Source organism: Capra hircus, chromosome 3 (genome assembly GCF_001704415.2).
Source record: "Capra hircus breed San Clemente chromosome 3, ASM170441v1, whole genome shotgun sequence".
Taxonomy (NCBI): Eukaryota; Metazoa; Chordata; class Mammalia; order Artiodactyla; family Bovidae; genus Capra; species Capra hircus.
Window position 1 is genome coordinate 18,102,599 of NC_030810.1, and position 19,471 is coordinate 18,122,069.

Genomic DNA, 19,471 nt, shown 5'->3' on the forward strand with positions numbered 1-19,471 from the left:
TGCATATTAGAATTCCTCCCACTTCAAGGTCCATGTCAGCACAATTTCCACTGGCTTCTGCCATTCCTTTTATGTTTTTATTTTTTAAATTAAAGGTCTTTTTTTAATGGTCTTTAAACAAACAATTTTATTTATTTAATTTTGGGGCTGTGGTGGGTCTTTGTTGCTGTAGTTACACAGAGAGGCTACTCTCTAGCTGCCGTGCACAGGCTGCTCATTGTGGTACAGGCTCTAGGACACTGAGGCTTCAGTGATGTGGCATGCGGGCTCAGGTGTTGCAGCTCCTGGCTTCTGGAGCACAAGCTCAGTAGTTGTGGTGCACAGGCTTAGTTGTTCCGTGGCATGCGAGGTCTTCCTGCATCAGGGATCAAACCAGTGTCTCCTGCACTAGCAGGCTGATTCTTTACCAGTGAGCCACCAAAGAAGCCCTGCCATTCCCTTACTTTTCAAGGTTGAAATTCCCCGAAGTTGTACCCTTATTTACCCTGTTGTTCTTTTCCTCTACAGTGACCCTTACTCCAGAAACTGCAAATTGCTGGCCATGCCTTGTCCTCAGAAATGTTTTGTTTGGCCCTCTCCTGAATTAGAGCCTCTCACTGACTCCACAATGCCTAGCAGATAAAAGTCCAAACTCCTTAGCTTAACATTTATGGCCCAGACCAGCTTGACTCCTTTTATGTCCTCTAGGGTTCAGGGACTCCCCATTTCCAACCCTAGGACACATAAATCCTTGTTTTCCAAGGTAATTGGAAAGAGATAACATGAATGCTTCAAAATTAAAGATAATAACAATATTATTTGGGTGAAAACTCCAAAATTTTCTCTTGTCATCGTCAGAATTTATTTTAGGCTAACAACTGATTTTTTTTTTTCCCCCTAGCCTCTCTCTGGGACAGTGTAGAATATGGTTAGATTCGGAGGTTAGTTAGTTTGGCTCCACTAATTATTACTGGCTGTGTGCCTTTGGGCAAGTTTCTAACCTTTCCCTGACCTGGTTTCTTTCTTTCTTTCTTTCTTTCTTTCTTTCTTTTTGTAAAAACGGAATAAAGTTTCTGCCTTATGGGATTAAGGATTACCTGCAGTAATGTACATAAACTCTTTAAACATCATAGTTAGCAGATGGTCAGTAAATGGTGCCCATTATCATTTTTATGATTGCTGCTGCTGCTAAGTTGCTTCAGTTGTGTCGACTCTGTGCGACCCCATAGACAGCAGCCCACCAGACTCCCCCGTCCCTGGGATTCTCCAGGCAAGAACACTGGTGTGGGGTGCCATTTCCTTCTCCAATGCATGAAAGTGAAAAGTGAAAGTGAAGTCGCTCAGTCGTGTCTGACTCTTAGCAACCCCATGGACTGCAGCCTACCAGGCTCCTCCGTCTATGGGATTTTCCAGGCAAGAGTACTGGAGCGGGTCGCCAGTGCCTTCTCCGTTACGATTGCTGCCTCACCTCTAAGTATATCATACAATTCACTGAAGTCACTGTTAGAGCACTCTGTTGAACAGGAGTCAGATCTGGACTCCCACCAGCATGTGACCTCGCACAAATCCCTTTCTGGGCTGCGGTTTCTTCATCTGTAAAATATGGGTGTGTTGCTGGGATGGGGAGATGCGCCATGCGCAGATTAGACTCGCGCATCTCTAAAAATCCTGACATCTCTTGAGCTCCACGGGGGTCAGCCTCAGTTTCCCTCACAGGGCTATCCAATCTTATCTCCCGGATAGGCAGGTCTGAATCCTTTTTTCTTGACCATAAGGAATTCACCCCTCTTTCAGCCTCATTTTCCTCATTTCTAAAACAACAGCAAACAAAACAGTTTTTGAAAACAAACACAGGCACTTCTTCCTTCCTAGCAGTGTTCCCGCAAGCACTAAGCTAACAACGGACGTTCCGGCCTTCTCTCGTCTAAGTTTTTCAGTCAACTCCTGCAGCACCCTACTCCCAACCAGCCTGCCTGCCTTCGGACCGGCTGGTCGGTAAGGCCACTGCCTTACACTGCCTTCTCTAAACAGGCTTAAGTGCTTTAGGGCATTCCACCGAGTTCCGCACTACGTATCATAAAAACGATCCTCAAGCATGAAGCGTGAAGGTCTGGTGCGGGGGAGACTGAGGAATGAATGAAACCAATAGGGGAAGGCAGCCAGCGCAGGCCCCGCCCCCAGACGCGCCCCCACCCCGCCCCGTTTCCCGACACCTGGTGGCCTTTGCCTTTCTCCCACCCTTCAAATCCCGCTCGCCTGCTGGACTCCCGTGAGATCAGGAGCTTCCCCCGGAAGACCCGCCCCTGTGCCGTGGAGGCCAATGGGCTAGGGCGACGGTTGCGACGGTTGGATTTTGAAGGAGCCAATGAGTGCTTGGAGCGGAGAGTTTAAGTCGTCCAAGTCCTCACTGCTAAAGCCGGCCTGGGGTTGGAACCTGCTCTAAACTGACGGTGAGAGACGGCTGGACTGAGCGAACCGGTCTGGGCCCGCTGCCGAGGGTGCTGCGCCGGGAAGGGCTGCGGCCAGCGTGGTCCTGACTGTAGTCGGCCGCCCCAGAGCACGGTCGCCCCTCTTGCTCTGGGGCTCAGCAGGGAGCCACTGCAAGGAACCCTCTCCCTCCAGACGTTCCCATGGCCCAGTTCGTGTTCGAGAGTGACTTGCACTCGCTGCTGCAGCTGGATACACCCATCCCCAATGCACCGCCTGCGCGCTGGCAGCGCAAAGCGAAGGAAGCCGCGGGGCCGGCCCCCTCGCCTATGCGGGCAGCCAACCGATCCCACAGCGCCGGCAGGACCCCAGGCCGAACTCCCGGTCAGTAGGGTGCGACGGGTCGCGGGGAGGGCAAGGGCTTGAAGCAGCCTTCACGCCTCCTCCCCCTGAGCCGGGTCTGACAGTCTGGCTTCCCTCTCCCTGTCCCAGGCAAATCCAGCTCCAAGCTTCAGACCACTCCCAGCAAACCTGGCGGTGACCGCTATATCCCCCATCGCAATGCTTCCCAGATGGAGGTGGCTAGCTTCCTCCTGAGCAAGGAGAACCAGCCCGACAACAGTGAGACGCCCACCAAGAAGGTATGTGTCTCAGGGGACTTCTGGCAGGAAACTGGTCTGTGAAATCTAGATAATACCGCCACCTCATCCCCACCCTTCTGTGCCAGGAACATCAGAAAGCATGGGCTTTGAATCTGAACGGTTTTGACATGGAGGAAGCCAAGATCCTTCGGCTCAGTGGAAAACCACAAAATGCCCCAGAGGGTAAGATGTCATTCTATCCCCAGGGCTCAGGGTGGATGAGATGGCTGTCTGCCTTTTCCACGTAGGATTGAGGGGAAGGAAGTGCTTTTCTGGCCTTCTGGGCTAAAGGCATGCGGAAGTGTCAATCCTCCCAGTGTCTAGACCCACTCTGTTGCCATAGGTTACCAGAACAGACTAAAAGTACTCTATAGCCAGAAGGCCACGCCGGGCTCCAGCAGGAAGACCTGCCGTTACATTCCTTCCCTGCCAGACCGCATCCTGGATGCCCCTGAAATCCGGAATGACTACTGTAAGTGCGGTCCTCTCCTTGTCCAGCGGATGGAGAAAGAGGGAGAGAGAGAGGGACAAGGCAAACGAGACAGCTCATGCTCTTCCCTTCCCCCTCTGGCAGACCTGAACCTTGTGGATTGGAGCTCTGGGAATGTACTGGCTGTGGCTTTGGACAACAGTGTATACTTGTGGAGCGCTAGCACTGGTGACATTTTGCAGCTGCTCCAAATGGAGCAGCCTGGGGACTATATATCTTCTGTGGCCTGGATCAAAGAGGGCAACTACCTGGCTGTGGGCACCAGCAGTGCTGAGGTGCAGGTGAGATTTGTCCCGGTGCTGCAGCTCTGTTGTCCCCAGACCCAGGGGGCTTGCCCAGCAGGACGATGTTAATGCCAAGTCTCGATCTTCATGGTCTTCTCTCTCTGTAGCTATGGGATGTGCAACAGCAGAAACGGCTTCGAAACATGACCAGTCATTCTGCCCGAGTGGGCTCCCTCTGTTGGAATAGCTATATCCTATCCAGGTCAGTGGCTTTGCTAATCTGTTACAAAATCAGATTTTGGCCCCCCTCTCCCTGGATTGTACACCTCTGAACAGAAGCAGCTCTGGCCTGCCGCCTGTTTGGCACCGCTGCAGGACCTGGCTCCCTTCTCTCCTGCAGTGGCTCACGCTCCGGCCACATCCACCACCATGACGTTCGGGTAGCAGAACACCATGTGGCCACGCTGAGTGGCCACAGCCAGGAAGTGTGTGGGTTGCGCTGGGCCCCGGATGGACGGCATTTAGCCAGCGGCGGCAACGACAACCTGGTCAACGTGTGGCCTAGTGCTCCTGGAGAGGGCGGCTGGGTTCCTCTGCAGACCTTCACCCAGCATCAAGGGGCAGTCAAGGTGAGAGTGGGGCTGGGCTAAGCCTCTGCACTCTCACCCAGAAGAACCTGGGGACTGTTAAGAGGACATGGGATGGTGGAATTGGACTGAGTTTATTTGTGTGCCCAATAACTCCTTGTCTTGCTCTAGAACCTGCTGACTTCACCTTTATCCCACCTAGGCTGTAGCTTGGTGTCCCTGGCAGTCCAATGTCCTGGCAACTGGCGGGGGCACAAGTGATCGACACATTCGTATCTGGAACGTCTGCTCTGGGGCCTGTCTGAGTGCCGTGGATGCCCATTCCCAGGTAGTCTTCCTTATTCCAGCCTCACTCCCAGATGTGTTCTTATTCTGCATAGCTTTCCTGGGCAACCTCCTCCCCTCCAATGGCTTCACTGATGCAATACTGGCATGATCTCCAAGCTCAGATGTCACCCTTGAATTCCAGACACACATTTTCAACAGTCCACAGCCAGCCTGTCTCTAACCCCACGTTCTATAAGGTGGCACCACACTAGTATGTCCCAAATTAAACTCATCACTTCCCCATGCCTCCCTGAAATGTGTTCCTCCTCTGCTATTTGAAAGGGACACTAAGAAATCAGAACAAGCAAGACTCTTTCATCTTCCTCACCTAGTCACCAAGATATATCAGTTTTCCCTCAGAGTATCATTCACATGTGTCCTCTCCCCTCGGCCTCATCCTTCTTCCTGTGGAGACTCACAGCACTGGTCTTTTATTGCTTCCAGCCTGTCCTCTGTACTGGTCTCGGTAGTCTGTTTCTGTCCTCCTCAAAGCCCTGCAAGGGCTCCCAATTACCTACAGTGTATAATCCAAATGTTTTAGAATGATATTTGAGGCCCTAGCTCAAAGGTGGGTCTCCCTGCAAGCCCTGCAGCTTCCTCTCCTGACACCCCCCTTCCCAGTACATGCAGACTTTGCTTTATTCGAGCCTCAGGCTCTGGAGCCAGAGTTCAACTTAATTTGTCTGTGAGCTTAGACAACTTACTGAACGTCCTTCCAATGGATTCCTCATCTGTAAAATGGTTAACAGTTCTAACTCTCAAAAGGGTTTTGTCAGGACTAGTCATTCAGGTCTGACTCTGGAGCCTCTGGCAGAGCGCCTAACACCACGGTGGACGCAGTTCTAATTTCAGTAGTGCCGGCTCTGTGTGTGTCACGCCCATGCCATTTCCTCTCCACAGGTGTGCTCTATCCTCTGGTCTCCCCACTACAAGGAGCTCATCTCAGGCCATGGCTTTGCCCAGAACCAGCTGGTTATTTGGAAGTACCCAACCATGGCCAAGGTGGCTGAGCTGAAAGGTGAGTACTAAGTGGCAGACACAGAAGGGCACACATTGTCTGACTATTTGTATGAAATGTCCAGTAGAAGCAAATGCAGAGACAGGAAACGGGTTAACGGTTGCCAGAGGCTGGGGAGAGAGTACTGAGGAGTGACTGTCTTTATGGAGTGATGAATTACCATTGTGATGGTTGCACAACTTTGTGAATACACTAGAAACCAATGAATTGTATGCTTTAAAAGGATGAATTTTATAGTATGTGAATTATTAATTATCTCAATTAACTGTTACAAAAACTCTCAAAATTGGAGGGCTATAGGTACCTACCATCCTATGTATTGCTCTTTTTTCCTCCTCACATCCCAGGTCACACAGCCCGGGTGCTCAGTCTGACCATGAGCCCAGATGGGGCTACAGTGGCATCTGCAGCAGCAGATGAGACCCTGCGACTGTGGCGCTGCTTTGAGCTGGACCCTGCCCGGCGGCGGGAACGGGAGAAGGCCAGTGCGGCCAAAAGCAGCCTCATCCACCAAGGCATCCGCTGAGGACCAACTCCTCACAGTGTTCTGTGGGGTTTGTTTTCTGTTTTGTTTTTTACTTTTCTAATAAAGTCACGTCTCCCTCTCTTTTGGCACAACCTCTGTCCCAGCCAGCAGCCTTCCCAGAGGCTCCTCTCTACTGTGATCAGAGAGCTAGAAACATCCATCCTGTGGGCACCTTGACCATCCCTCCTGTTTGCAGACAGGCTGGCAGGCTTTGTACCCACCTCTTCCATTGACACATGTACACACACAGCCACCGTGCTTTCCTCTGTCACTTTTAATAAAGACATAAAGGAGTGAGCAGCCTCCACAGGCTGTATTCCCAGGCCCCCCACCCACCCTGACCTTTGGCCAAGAAGCTCCTACTTCACTGTGGGGTGGAGAAGGGAGGAGCCTGGGTCCACAGTGACAGATTATTGCTGACCTCTTACAGTGTGAGGAAAAAGGCCACAAGACCCTGGTGGGGGCCAGCCCTGAGTGCTCCTCTCCCAAGTGTAAGGCAGGGAGGGGGAAGTAAGTGTCCAGCCCTTTCAGCCCCCGGCTCTGGAATGGCAGAGGGCAATGAGGCCACATCCCTGGGGCTGGCCGGGAGAAGTCAGGGAGGAACGGAAGCGGTGGTCTCTGTGTACCAGCTGTGGGGTGCAGAGAGCTGTCTGCTGCTCAGTCCTGACCACATAAACCCTGGTCACAGGTGTAGCTGGGGAGGACAATCACAGCTGCTGCCTAAGGTGCAGTCCTGAGGCACTTAGGTGGGCACCTAGCTAGCCCATGTTTCTCAGTTGGCCTTGACTTTGGTGGTACCTGGAACTCCGTTTTGCTGAAGTACACGGGGCAGCCGCTTGCCTTTAGTGTAAGACTGATACCAGAAATTGGAGAAGAGCACGAAGAAGATGGTGCCGTACATCCAGATGAGGTGGATGATGACTGGGTACTGGTAATTACAACTGGGCAGGAAGTAGTACTGGGAGATGTGCAGCGAGACCAGGACAAACTGGATCTGGGGTCAAAAGGCATGGGTCAGAGGGCACAGGGAGAGAGGACTGGAGGGCAAGGGGACAGAACAGTGAGTGGGGAGGGCTGGAGGCAAAGGTGAGGCAGACTGGATAAAGGTAGGGTCCAAACCAGAATGTCGGGGGGATGACTGTGGGTCAGGCTCTGGGTCCTCACCAGCTGGATGGCTGTCATGTGCTTTTTCCACCAAAGGTAGGGCTGAGCCACAGGCCCAAGGGCAGACAATCCATAGTACAGGTACATGATGACGTGCACTGAGGAGTTTATCATGGCGTGGAAAGAGGCCATTCCTCCTGTGAGTGGACAACAGGGTCAGGAGAGTCAAGCCTCTGGTCCCCAGTACCTGTCCCTCCCCCAGTGGCCATCGCCACTCACCTGGGGCTATTTTTACCCCCCACCACCAGCTCCAGGGAAGCACTGAGTGGTGGAAGACATGTAGGAAGGTCACCTGTCCATCTTTCTTCCGGAGAACAAAGATCACCTGAGAGAAGTGTGGGAGGAAGGGGTTTCAAAGCCAAGGCCTCTCACGTCTTTCTCCCCACACGTTCTCAAATCTCACGTAATTACTCACTGTGTCTATCAGCTCAATGAACTTGGAGAAGAGGAAGAGCCAGGCCACTCGAACCATCTGTAAGAAGTCAGGACATCCTTAGGACTGCCAAGAGCCTCTCTAAACGGGCCTATAAGACAGGGCACATCCAAAGTGCTCTTACCCGTGGTTGTTTGGGGCCTGGCCTCCACCACCACTTACCCTCAGTGCCTCCGGGTTGTTGGAAAAGTCCACTGGGTCGCAGCGCCAGGTGTAGGAACTTAGCCAGCCGGACATCAGGAACTATGAAGAAGTGCGGATTAGAGAGCCAGACATCCCTCCCTCCCCCAAATCTCTTGTTCTCTAGACCAGCGGTCCCCAATCATGGCCTGGAGGTTGGGCACCCCTGCTGTAGATGGAGAAACAGAGCTGAGCCTCTCTGGAAAGAAGATGCCTCCTCTAGCCTGAGGGCCCACCCATTATCCTGGAGGAATAAAGCAGAGGCATCCCAGGGGCCTACCTCATAGACAATGTAGAGAGAAAGTGCCACCAGTGAGAAGTTGTAGACAACCATGAAGCCACGGAGCTGGAAGGGCTTCCGGTTGGCCATGATGCGAGGCCCCAGTGAGAGAACGAAGTATACATAGGTCAGGAGGATGGAGGTCATTAGCAGGGGGGACCCCATCAGAGGGTAGCCCTGGAGCCGGGGATCTATGAATAAGGGTAAAAAAATGTAAGGAAGGGTCACAGAGTCCAAACGGTCCCTAGCAGACATGAGGTCAGGTCACAAAGGGTCAAAGGGTCTGTAAGGAGGAAGGGCTAGTAGACAGCCTCTCACCTGCATGCTTCATCATCTCCTGGTACAGGTTCACAACAGCCTCCATCCTGGCTAAGGGCTCTGGCGAGGTCAGAAGGAGAGGTGTCAGAGAGGGCTGACTGTTCCCCCAACCGCCCGCCCCCCAATTTCACCCTTGACCCACAGACAGGACACAGACCAGACAGGACAGTTCCAGACACCACAGAAAAGACAGAGCAGTGAGAGGAAGGAGTTGCTGGGGACCAGAGCGAGAAGGTGGCCATGGGGGGCAGGGATGGGGTGGGTGGGGGATCTGTTTCCCACACAGCCTGCATGCCTGGGAAGGGCTGTTCTGCCCTTCCTCTCCACACCTTCCTCTCCTCTCCTCACACTCTGCTCCTCTCCAGGGATTTCTACTTTCTGACTTCCCCTCCCTTCTTCTTCCACGAGAGGACTCTCAATTTCTGGTCTCCTTCCAGAGAGGCTTACCTCCTACCACCAGGGAATTCGTCTCTGGAACGAACCTCCTCTCCCTTCCTCACCAGTCTCTCACCTCTCCAGAGGTCCTCCCCTTCAATTTCTCTTGCCCCATTTCAGGATGCACATCTCCCGGCATGGTCCCTCCTGTCCTCTCAGGAACTGTCCCTCCCTCCTCTCCCCTGCCGAGACACTCCCTCAGGCTCTCCTCTGCCCTCCTGGGGCTCTCACCTGCAGCCTCTCCTCTGTCTCAGATGCTCTCCTCTCACCCTTCCTTTCCAGAAGCCTGGCTCTTTGAGACTCCTGCCCTGGCGGCTCCACCTGTCTGACTAGATCTGGCAGCAGCCCCGCCCTCTGCCCACCCCCACAGCACAGCGTCCGAGGTGGAGGGTGGGTCCAGGTCACAGGTCAGTGCCTGGAGGACCCACCAGGATTGAGAAAGCCAAGTAAAGCTCAGGACTCACCACCCACCCAGCCACCCCGGACCAGTCAGATGAACTCTTGGTTTTGAGACAAAAACCTGGACTCCAGCCCCAGGCCTAGCCTCAGCCCAAAGAGAACTGCTGAAAACCCATACCCGGGCATCCTCTTCTAAATGAGCCATAAATTCTCAGGCTGTCCTACTTCAGAATGGGTACCATCACCCCTCTCTCCCAGGGAGGGGCCGGGAGTCAGTGGCATGTGAGGAGGTGGGGAGTGGGAGAGGTCTCAGGAATCTTCCCCTCCCTCAAGGAGGGGTCATAATTGACTAGGCCCTCTCCCTCTCGGAGCCTGAAGGAATGTCGGGGGAGGGCTCGAAGGGACACAAAAGCCTTGGCCAAGAGGAGAGCCTGGGACTCCAGACAGACAGCCCTCAAGGGGCAAGGCACTCCCCAAACAGCCAGCACAGCAGGTGCTCTTCACTTGGGTTGACCAGGTTCCCTCCACCCAGAGAAGCAACCCTGCAGGTACTAAGTAAAGAACACAACTTCTGACAGTCACGGGGGCTGCACATACATCTCACAGACGCTCCCCCAACCTCTACGCCCACCCACAACTGCGCCACCTCGGTCAGGCCCCCAGCCCTCCCATACACAGCCCCTGCCACAGCTCTCCCTCCGCCCCTGCGACAACCGGCCAGTGGCAAGCACACACACGCAGGGCCCACCTGCCTCCTGCCAGCTGCAACTGCCCTTGTCTGACACACCACCCGGACAGGTCTCCATGGACTTTGACATGCTCGGTCTCTAATACTCGGGCCTGCTCCTAGCTACGCGCACACCAGCAAACACACTGAAACACACACGCTCCTTCACAGGAGCCGCATTACCATGTGCAAGTGCTTGTGCTCACATGCAGGTTTCCTCTGGCGTCTGTGAGTCTCAGATGAGCGCGGTCACATACATAAACTCACACAGCCCACCTGCAGGTGAATGAAGCCAACATCATCCACACCGTGTGCTGACACAGACTTGCCCTGGGTCATGCACTCCCACAACTCTCTTCAGCAATGGCAGTCATCATTCATTCATTCCCAGAGTTTTGCTGGCTGCTTATTCCAGGGTAGGGCCTGCCCAGAAGCATGTGCTCTAACACACAGCCCCTCCTCGACCCATGGGAGCTTGCCAGCTTGTTATCTCCCGGTCTCTCTCTGCCACCATCCCCAAGTTCACCTCCCCCACCTCACACACGCAGGCACCCTGGAGGTCAGGGGTGACTCCAGGCTTCTGGAAGGCCCTCTCCCCAAGTTTCAGGAGAGTCTGGGTGTGTCCCCAGTAGGGAAACTCGGTCTGGTCCTTCCTTGCTTTAAGATGGATGGAAGGGAAAAGGAGACAGGCAAAGGGAGCAGCGGGGGTGCAAAAGGGCGCCAAGGGGAGGGAGGAGTAAGAGACAGAGAGGGGCCAGAGTCAGAGGTGGCGGAGGAAGGCCCAGGTTCAAGCAAATGGGGGCCAGGCACGAGGGAGGCTGCTGGGGAGGCCCAGCCCCGGAGAGCTGGGACCTCCCACCCACTCTCCACAGGCACAGCCTCGCCCACAGCCTGGGCAGGGCAGGGCCGGGCCAGGCCGAGTGGCCCAGCGGGTCAGGGGCCTGGGCACGTGGCGAGCCCGCCCTGGGAGGTCCCGACTCACCAGTGGGGGCCAGGCGGGCAGTCGTGGAGGGCTGGGATGGAGCAGGGCTGGAGAGGAGTCCCCAGGGCCAGCCTGCCTGCCACTTCCTCATCTGCTGGGCCGACTTTCTGTCACCAGAGGGGGAGAGGGCGGGCCGGGTAGGGGGCGCCCGCTGATTGGGCCTCTGGTCGAGGCAGGAGGGGCCGGCCAGCCCCGGCTCTGCTGGGCCCGCTGGGCGGAGGCAGGGGCGGGCCGCTGGGCCCCTGGCAGGAAGCGCGCCCAGCCCGGGCTCCCCACCCCTTCCCGCCGCATCGCCTCCCGCCTCGGTCAGCTCGCGCGGCCTGGCCCTGGGCCCTTGCCCGCCCAGGCTGTACCCTGCGCCTTCCTAATGTTTAGCCCCTGCGTGGCCACCTTCTGGACCCTCTGGGATTCGTCCACCAGCACGACCAACACAGCTTCTGTTCGGAACCGATCCACCCTACCTGGGACCTTGGAGCAAGTTCCAGGGTCAGCCGTCCCCTCAGAGAGAGTGGGACCCAAGGGGTGGGGTGCAGGCAGCCTCTCTGTGGCCCGAGAGTGGCCTCGGTCGGCGGGAAGGTCTCAGCCCAGGGAGCCGCTGTGTGGGGAGACCTTCCTTACCAGCCCATAAACTTGGGTGAGCCCAGCATTAGGAGTTGAGACGATTGTGTGGACCGGAGGTGGGAGAATACAAGTAGCCTGGGGCAGGGGAAATTAATGAATCACTGGCTACGCTGGCCTCTTCAAGGTTGTGAAAGGAAAAGGGGGAAGTGAAGCCAGCTGTGGCTGAATGTTGAAGGCCAAATGGAGCAGTTTGGTTTATTCTGGAAGCAGAGGAGAAACCAAAGAGTTTTGAGGAGGCTACAATCAGACCTGTGTTAGTAAATATCCACGTTACTGACCACCTACCACGTGCAAGATGGGGTTAATTGCTGGTGGCACATCAATGAACAAGGCAGATGCTGTCCCCACATGGGGTTCACTGTCTAGCCAAATCACTTCACACTGGCAGCCAGTGAGAGAGGGGACCTGGTTGGGGGGGGGGGGGGGCGCGGGCAGGTGAGAGAGCACCCTCACCCAAGAAGGTCTGGAAGCTGACAGGGTTGGAAAAATAGACACTGGAGGTTTCCCTGAGACAGCTAGGCTCACTCTGCACACTTAGTTGTCTCTCTGGCTCCCTGCACCCTCCTCATGCCATACACTCACCAACTCTACAGAACCACTGGGGTTGAGGACTAGGTTTCAGCAAAATGAAATCTCTATCTCCAGCAGCTCCTGTAACAGTGCTAATGCGTGCAGTGATCCAGTGACTGCACAGGACTGTATGATGTACATGTGGAATTCAGAGGAGGTGGCGGTTTGGAAGAAACAATGTGTTCATCAGTAGTGGAATGTATCTTTGTGGAGGGGCTTCCCCGGTGCTGCAGCAGTAAAGAACCTGCCTGCCAATGCAGGAGATTTGGGTTCAATCCTTGGTTAGGAAAGATCTCCTGGAGAAGGAAATGGCAACCCACTCCAGTATTCCTGCCTGGGAAATCCCATGCACAGAGAAGCCTGGTGGGCTACAGTGCATGGGGTCGCAAGAGTCAGACATTTAGCCACTAAACAACAACAAGCTATGTAGAAGTTTAGTCTTAGAGTTGAGGTCAGAGCCAAAGTATAGTTCTGATCCAGCTCACAGAGTACCTACGAGTACCTACCCTTGAAAGGAAATGGCAAAAAAAATTCAGCTATTCAAAAGGCTCAGACTAATTAGCATTGTCCCTGAAGGCCTATCTGATCTGGTCCTCAGCTTCCCCTCATTCTCCTGGGCCACATGCTATAGTTTAACTGTTCCCCAAGGATATCAGCATTTTTCATATACCCCCACACCTCCAAGCCCTGTCTCCTAACTCAAGATAAAAGCAGCTTTTCCAGGCAATAAAGCAGTCCCTCCCTTCGCTTTCACAATCTCACTGCAATGCAGTTATCTGCATACCCCCTCACTGTAGGTTTTTCTCAGCAAGGACCAATATTTTAGTCATCTCTGTACCTCTAGTATCTGACCAGTGTTGGATTCATCTGCCGCTCCACAGTGTTTGCAGAGTATTAGAGTGAATGAGAAATGTGAGAAGGGGAAGAGAGGTTGAGGGACCCAGAGTCAAGTAGGGAAGACAGGAAGAATTCAAAAGCTTTTCTACTTGCCTTGGGATGACAGTATCAGTTGAGTCAATAAATATTTATTGTGTTAGGTATACTTCAGTAGGCCTGGGGGTCACACCTAACTCCAAAGACCTGATTTTAAATCTCCAGTTAGTACTTATATGACTTATGTTAAGTGGCAGAACCTTCAACAGCACCTGTCTCATTGGATTGTGAAGATTAAAGGAGATGACCCAGGTAAAGGACTCAGCACTGTTTCTACCTCGACATTTCATAGCCAAGGGGTGAAGCAAGAAGGTATATTCTTGTATGTCGATTAAAGAGCATTCATTCAACAAATACTTCCTGAATAAACTGTGCAAAGCACTGTTTGAAGAGCACTATTGAGAGGCTTGAACTAAGTGTCCATCTAGAGACAAACAAAGCAGACTTATAAATGATGAAACAGTTCCTGAGGTTAAATATGGTAGAGATGTGTGTGTGGGTGCTGTGCTCAATTCTGTCCAACTCCTTCCGACCCCATGGACTGTCACTCGCCAGGCTCCTCTGTCCATGGAACTTTCCAGACAAAAAACGAGTGGGCTGCCCTTTCCTACTCCAGGGGATCTTCCCAACTCAGGCAATCTTCCCAACCCAGGAGTCAAACCCACATCTCTCGCATCTCTTGCCTTGGCAGGAGGATTCTTTACCACTGTGCCACCTGGTAGAGAGAGAGATCTTCAACTTTCCATTAGTCACCTGGACCACACTGGTATTAATGAATGACCACAGCGAGCCCTCAGTAAATGCCCACTGACTACATGAACATGCCCATGTCCTTCAGTTCCAGTCCTAGTCCTAGGAGAAAGCACCTTCAAATATCTGATATAGACCACCAACCCAGGTCCTACCAAATGGCATCTCCAAGGCACTGGGGTTCCTGAAAAATATTTACAGTCTAGAAAAGAAGACAGATAGATAAATTAACAGTTACAATAGCAAGTGGTGAGTTAAACTGAGAGGGTTAAGAGAGCAGCAGCGGTGGGGGGCACCTTACCCCAAGGTGGGGGTTAGTTCTTGAAGGCTTCACAGAAATGACACCAAAGCTGAGTGTTAAAGAAGACAGGGAGCATTTTCAGGCAGATGGAAGCATGTGTGTGAAGGTATTGAAGCAGAAGATATGGCTGGCGTGGGGAGTTCTGGGGAGTCTCCAGTCCAGAGGGCATATAGGAGTCAGTCATGAAGAGCTCTGTATGGCCTGGTACGAAGTCTGGATTTAGCTGTTTATCTTTTTTAGCCCTGGCTGCACACCAGAATCATCTGGAGAGTTTTAAAAATATCAGTGCCTGACTCTCACCTCCAGATTGATTCTAAAGGTTTTGATTTTGTTTTTTCACATATATGCCTTTACTGTGAGCAGCAGGTAGGACACTTCTAGCAAAGTAGAAACAAAATCCAAAAATTAATTTACCAAAGGAAGGACTCAGTGAAGACCCTTGGTTGGAACCCTTGGGAGCTCAGACATAAGACACTGACCCAGAGCAGCAGGCAGAGGACTCCAAAGCCCATGAAGAGTGAGGCCACCAAAGAGATGAGGAGCTCTTTGTAGATATCCCAAGTGTACTTGGTGGAGGTGACCTTATAAACAAAGAACCAAGAGGTGAAGAACATGTCAACGGCCAACAGCACCACAGTCATATGGGGAAAGATAGCTGGGTTCACTGGACTGGTATGTCCACTCATGGCCTCAAGCTCCATTTTGCTGGGCTCAGGGCAATCCACTGCTCCCCTAAGGGTTGTTTTTAATGGGAAGAGGCTTAAGCGTGTTCATGTGCTGTGTAGAAGACAATGAGATACAGCACACCACGGGGTTTAGACTTTGGCTCAGGAAAACACCTTATAGGCTGAAATATACAGAAAAGAAGGGTAAGTCTGTCAATGGACTGCTAGGAAATGGGACCACTTAGAACCTGCAGGGAAGCTGGGTGGAAGATCTTGGAGGTAAGAGGGTCCATGGAACGCTAGCTACACTGGGGGCAGGCTGATAAACTGGAGAAGCTGAAAGAGTCCAGGAAGTCGTTCTTGATAAGGATAAAGGCCAGATGTGTGTGTGGGTAGGGAAGAATACCAAGTCCAACAGCTGAAACTCCCCCTGAAATTCATGGAGCCTTCCTGACTAAAGGGAAGTGAGGTGACAACTTCCCCTGGGCCCCACCCTCTCTGACTCACAGGTCACTCACATGGGCCTTTCTCCATCCTCTCTCCCCAGAAGATAAACTACTGATTTACCTTCTCCAAGGGTTCAGTCTGAAAACCACCATCTGTATGAACTGAGCTCTAACAACTCTATTTCCGTGATTATGTGGTTTTATGTGTTTCTGGGGGAAAAAAAATCTAAAGGGAAATCGGATCAAAGAAGCAGGAAAAAGAAAAATGGAAAAGGTATTATCTGCATGTGCCTGCAAGGGAGCCGGTGGAGCAGTGGAGGGAACGGTATGGGGGTGGCAGGAGAACTGGCTGAGAACAACAGGTACTGAGGGTCAGAGGCTGAGAGGCCACAGGAGTGGCAGGTAGGAATGGAAGCAGCCTCCCGGGGCCTGTGTCGAGCTTCTCCCTTCCCCACCTGTAAAGGACAAAGGGCACTTTCTAACTGTATCCACACAGAGGAGCTGAGGGGAGGGCTGTGTCCGTGAGGACAGAGGAATGAAGATGAGGGGAAGGGCTTGTCGGTTAATGATTCTGCATGTCCATGGGCCTCAGTCAGCTCATTGGTGTCCTCTGCCTAAGGTTGGGACCTTGGCTGAAGGAAGGACATCCAGCCAGCAGAAGAGAGAGACTGCATGCGAACACTCATCATACCATCTGAACTGGGGGGGCTGCCTGAACCCTTGAGAGGTCAGGGGGACAAGGCCTGATCTGTTGTAGGTAGCCAATGCCAACACCCTATGAGTATTGTTCAGTGTTCACTGAACTGAGGGTAAAAAAAGAAAAAAAGAAATTCAGTTTGGGAGAAAGGGCTGTGATAAAATGTGCTGGAAGAGTTCTGGAGAGAGAAAAGGGAAAGCTTTTCTCTCCCTGGACAAACCAGGGGAGGTTATCAAGACGGAAGAAAGAGAGTTAGCAAGATCTGGAAGATGTGGGAGAAAGGCCAAAAAGGGGACAGAGAAAATGCAACACTTTCTCTGGCAAGCACGGGGCCAGCTGCTTCCCATATGCTCTTATGGTTCAGTCCTGTAAGGTAAGTACTGTGATCACTGCTGAACAGATGGGGAAAGAATGGAATCAGAAAGGGCGAAGGGTTTCTTCTCAAGGTGACACAGCAAGTGAGGTAGAAGTAACATAGATGATTCAAACTGAGGAAAAAGCATGGACAAAGGGATGGATGGAGGGAAGAACAGGTCAGGAGCAGGGAACTGGAAGTGATTCTCTTTGGCGAAAGGATCCACTGAATGAAAGGCCTTCATGTGCTAGGTTAAAAAGTAGCTTGGCCCCAAATCATGAAGTATTTTGAATGAAAGAAAGAGGAGTTTTGTTTGTACTGAGATGTCTCTGGAGATTTTTAAGGGGTTGGTATGATCCCCATTGTTATTTACAAAGAAGAACTTGGTGACAGTGAGATTATCAACAGGAAGGCAGAGAGGAAGGGAGGCCAGGTGGGAGACCAGCTCAGAGGCGCAAGTGTGACACGGTGAGGGCCTAACCTAGAGCAACGGAGCAAGAAGGAAGACGAGGGGATGGGACCAGAACTGACAGCCAGGCTGGCAAGCTGGGTAACACCGTGGAGCAGGATGGAGGAAGTGAATGCAGTTTGGGATATCCTGAGTTTGAGGAAAGATGGCCCCTTCCACAGGCAACCTGAAACACAGTACTGTAAGTTTAGGAGAAAGGATGGGGTTTGGTCATGGTGGGGGGCGGGGCGCGGGGGACAATATCTGCGAATTGTCTGCAGAGATAAAACCACACACAGTGGACTGTTGTAGCTTTAAGTCCGGTCCCATTCAGATACTTTCCCATCCCCCTGCTTTCATTTCCTTTAGGGAATTTCTGCCCAGCCCCGCTGCTGCTTTAGTCACGGCGTTCTCTCCATTTCCCTCAGTGCTCCTAATGGCACAGAATCCAAGCAACAAGAGAGTTCTCCCACGAAGTGAGCGATATGTAGTAGAGCGGAGAAATGCAGAGACAGAGCCGAGACAACACCGAGCCCCTGACCTGCCTGGAGCCAGTCACCCTTCAACTCCCCATCTGTACAACCCAAATCCATTGGGTCTCTCTTTTTTTCAGTTCAGTCAGTTCAGTTCACTCGCTCAGTCGTGTCCGACTCTTTGCTGCATGAATTGCAGCATGCCAGGCCTCCCTGTCCATCACCAACTCCCGGAGTTCACTCAGACTCACGTCCATTGAGTCCGTGATGCCATCCAGCCATCTCATCCTCGGTCGTCCCCTTCCCCTGCCCCCAATCGCTCCCAGCATCAAAGTCTTTTCCAATGAGTCAACTCTTCGCATGAGGTGGCCAAAGTACTGGAGTTTCAGCTTTAGCATCATTCCTTCCAAAGAAATCCCAGGGCTGATCTCCTTCAGAATGGACTGGTTGGATCTCCTTGCAGTCCAAGGGACTCTCAACAGTCTTCTCCAACACCACAGTTCAAAAGCAGCAATTCTTCTCGGCGCTCAGCCTTCTTCACAGTCCAACTCTCACATCCATACACGACTACTGGAAAAACCATAGCCTTGACTAGACGGACCTTAGTCAGCAAAGTAATGTCTCTGCTTTTGAATATGCTGTCTAGGTTGGTCATAGCTTTCCTTCCAAGGAGTAAGCGTCTTTTAATTTCATGGCTGCATTCACCATCTGCAGTGATTTTGGAGCCCCCAAAAATAAAGTCTGCCACTGTTTCCCCATCTATTTCCCATGAAGTGATGAGACCGGACGCCATGATCTTCGTTTTCTGAACGTTGAACTTTAAGCCAACTTTTTCACTCTCCTCTTTCACTTTCATCAAGAGGCTTTTTAGCTCCTCTTCACTTTCTGTCATAAGGGTGGTATCATCTGCATATGATATTTCTCCCGGCAATCTTGATTCCAGTTTGTGTTTCTTCCAGTCCAGTGATTCTCATGATGTACTCTGCATAGAAGTTAAATAAGCAGGGTGACAATATACAGCCTTGACGTACTCCTTTTCCTATTTGGAACCAGTCTGTTGTTTCATGTCCAGTTCTAACTATATGCTTCCTGACCTGCATACAGATTTCTCAAGAGGCAGGTTAGGTGGTCTGGTATTCCCATCTCTCTCAGAATTTTCCAGTTTATTGTGATCCACACAGTCAAAGGCCTTGGCATAGTCAATAAAGCAGAAATAGATGTTTTTCTGGAACTCTCTTGCTTTTTCCATGATCCAGTGGATGTTGGCAATTTATCTCTGGTTCCTCTGCCTTTTCTAAAACCATCTTGAACATCAGGAAGTTCACTGTTCACATATTGCTGAAGCCTGGCTTGGAGAATTTTGAGCATTACTTTACTAGCATATGAGATGGGTGCAATTGTGCGGTAGTTTGAACATTCTTTGGCATTGCCTTTCTTTGGGATTGGACTGAAAACTGACCTTTTCCAGTCCTGTGGCCACTGCTGAGTTTTCCAAATTTGCTGGCATATTGAGTGCAGGACTTTCACAGCATCATCTTTCAGGATTTGAAACAGCTCAACTGGAATGCCATCACCTCCACTAGCTTTGTTCGTAGTGATGCTTTCTAAGGCTCACTTGACTTCACATTCCAGGATGTCTGGCTCTAGATGAGTGATCACACCATCTTGATTATCCAGGTCATGAAGATCTTTTTTGTACAGTTCTTCTGTGTATTCTTGCCCACCTCTTCTTAATATCTTCTACTTCTGTTAGGTCCATACCATGTCTGTCACTAGTTTAATTGTAATATGTTGTAATCAAAATAGTCTAGTATGCTATGTGATAAAGACAAGATTTCTCAGGAGAGCGTAAGGGATTGCTCAGGGGAAGGAGAACAGTATTGGCATTTCAGTGCTGACTATATGCCTGGCAAGCCTTGAATGCCCTTCTAAGAAGCCTGGACTTTATTATATAGTAAAGTAAGAGCTACTTAAGTTGAATTTTAAATATGCTAAGTGGAAGGTACCTTTCTCTGAGCATATTACGGGATTATAGCACCAATTTAGGAGGTGGAAATCAAGGGTCTTAGAACTAA

The 19,471-nt window shown here is 51.8% G+C and overlaps 2 protein-coding genes and 1 pseudogene across 6 annotated transcripts; 1 reads left to right on the plus strand and 2 right to left on the minus strand.

Moving 5' to 3' along the window:
- On the plus strand, positions 2,313-6,311 carry CDC20 (cell division cycle 20). Its single transcript, XM_005678576.3, has 11 exons — positions 2,313-2,429; positions 2,602-2,790; positions 2,899-3,047; positions 3,134-3,230; positions 3,391-3,519; positions 3,622-3,818; positions 3,929-4,023; positions 4,162-4,390; positions 4,551-4,676; positions 5,576-5,693; positions 6,041-6,311. Exons 2-11 carry the CDS (start codon positions 2,610-2,612, stop codon positions 6,217-6,219), a joined length of 1,500 nt encoding a protein of 499 aa, XP_005678633.1. The 5' UTR covers positions 2,313-2,429; positions 2,602-2,609; the 3' UTR covers positions 6,220-6,311.
- ELOVL1 (ELOVL fatty acid elongase 1) lies at positions 6,476-11,280 on the minus strand. Of its 5 annotated transcripts, none has more exons than XM_018039364.1 (9): positions 11,138-11,254; positions 10,339-10,431; positions 8,595-8,654; positions 8,277-8,467; positions 7,979-8,059; positions 7,799-7,855; positions 7,603-7,708; positions 7,384-7,520; positions 6,479-7,213 (listed from the first exon to the last, which is right to left on the minus strand). In XM_018039364.1, exons 3-9 carry the CDS (start codon positions 8,638-8,640, stop codon positions 6,992-6,994), a joined length of 840 nt encoding a protein of 279 aa, XP_017894853.1. In that variant the 5' UTR covers positions 8,641-8,654; positions 10,339-10,431; positions 11,138-11,254; the 3' UTR covers positions 6,479-6,991.
- Positions 13,911-17,591, minus strand: LOC108634218 (annotated as a pseudogene).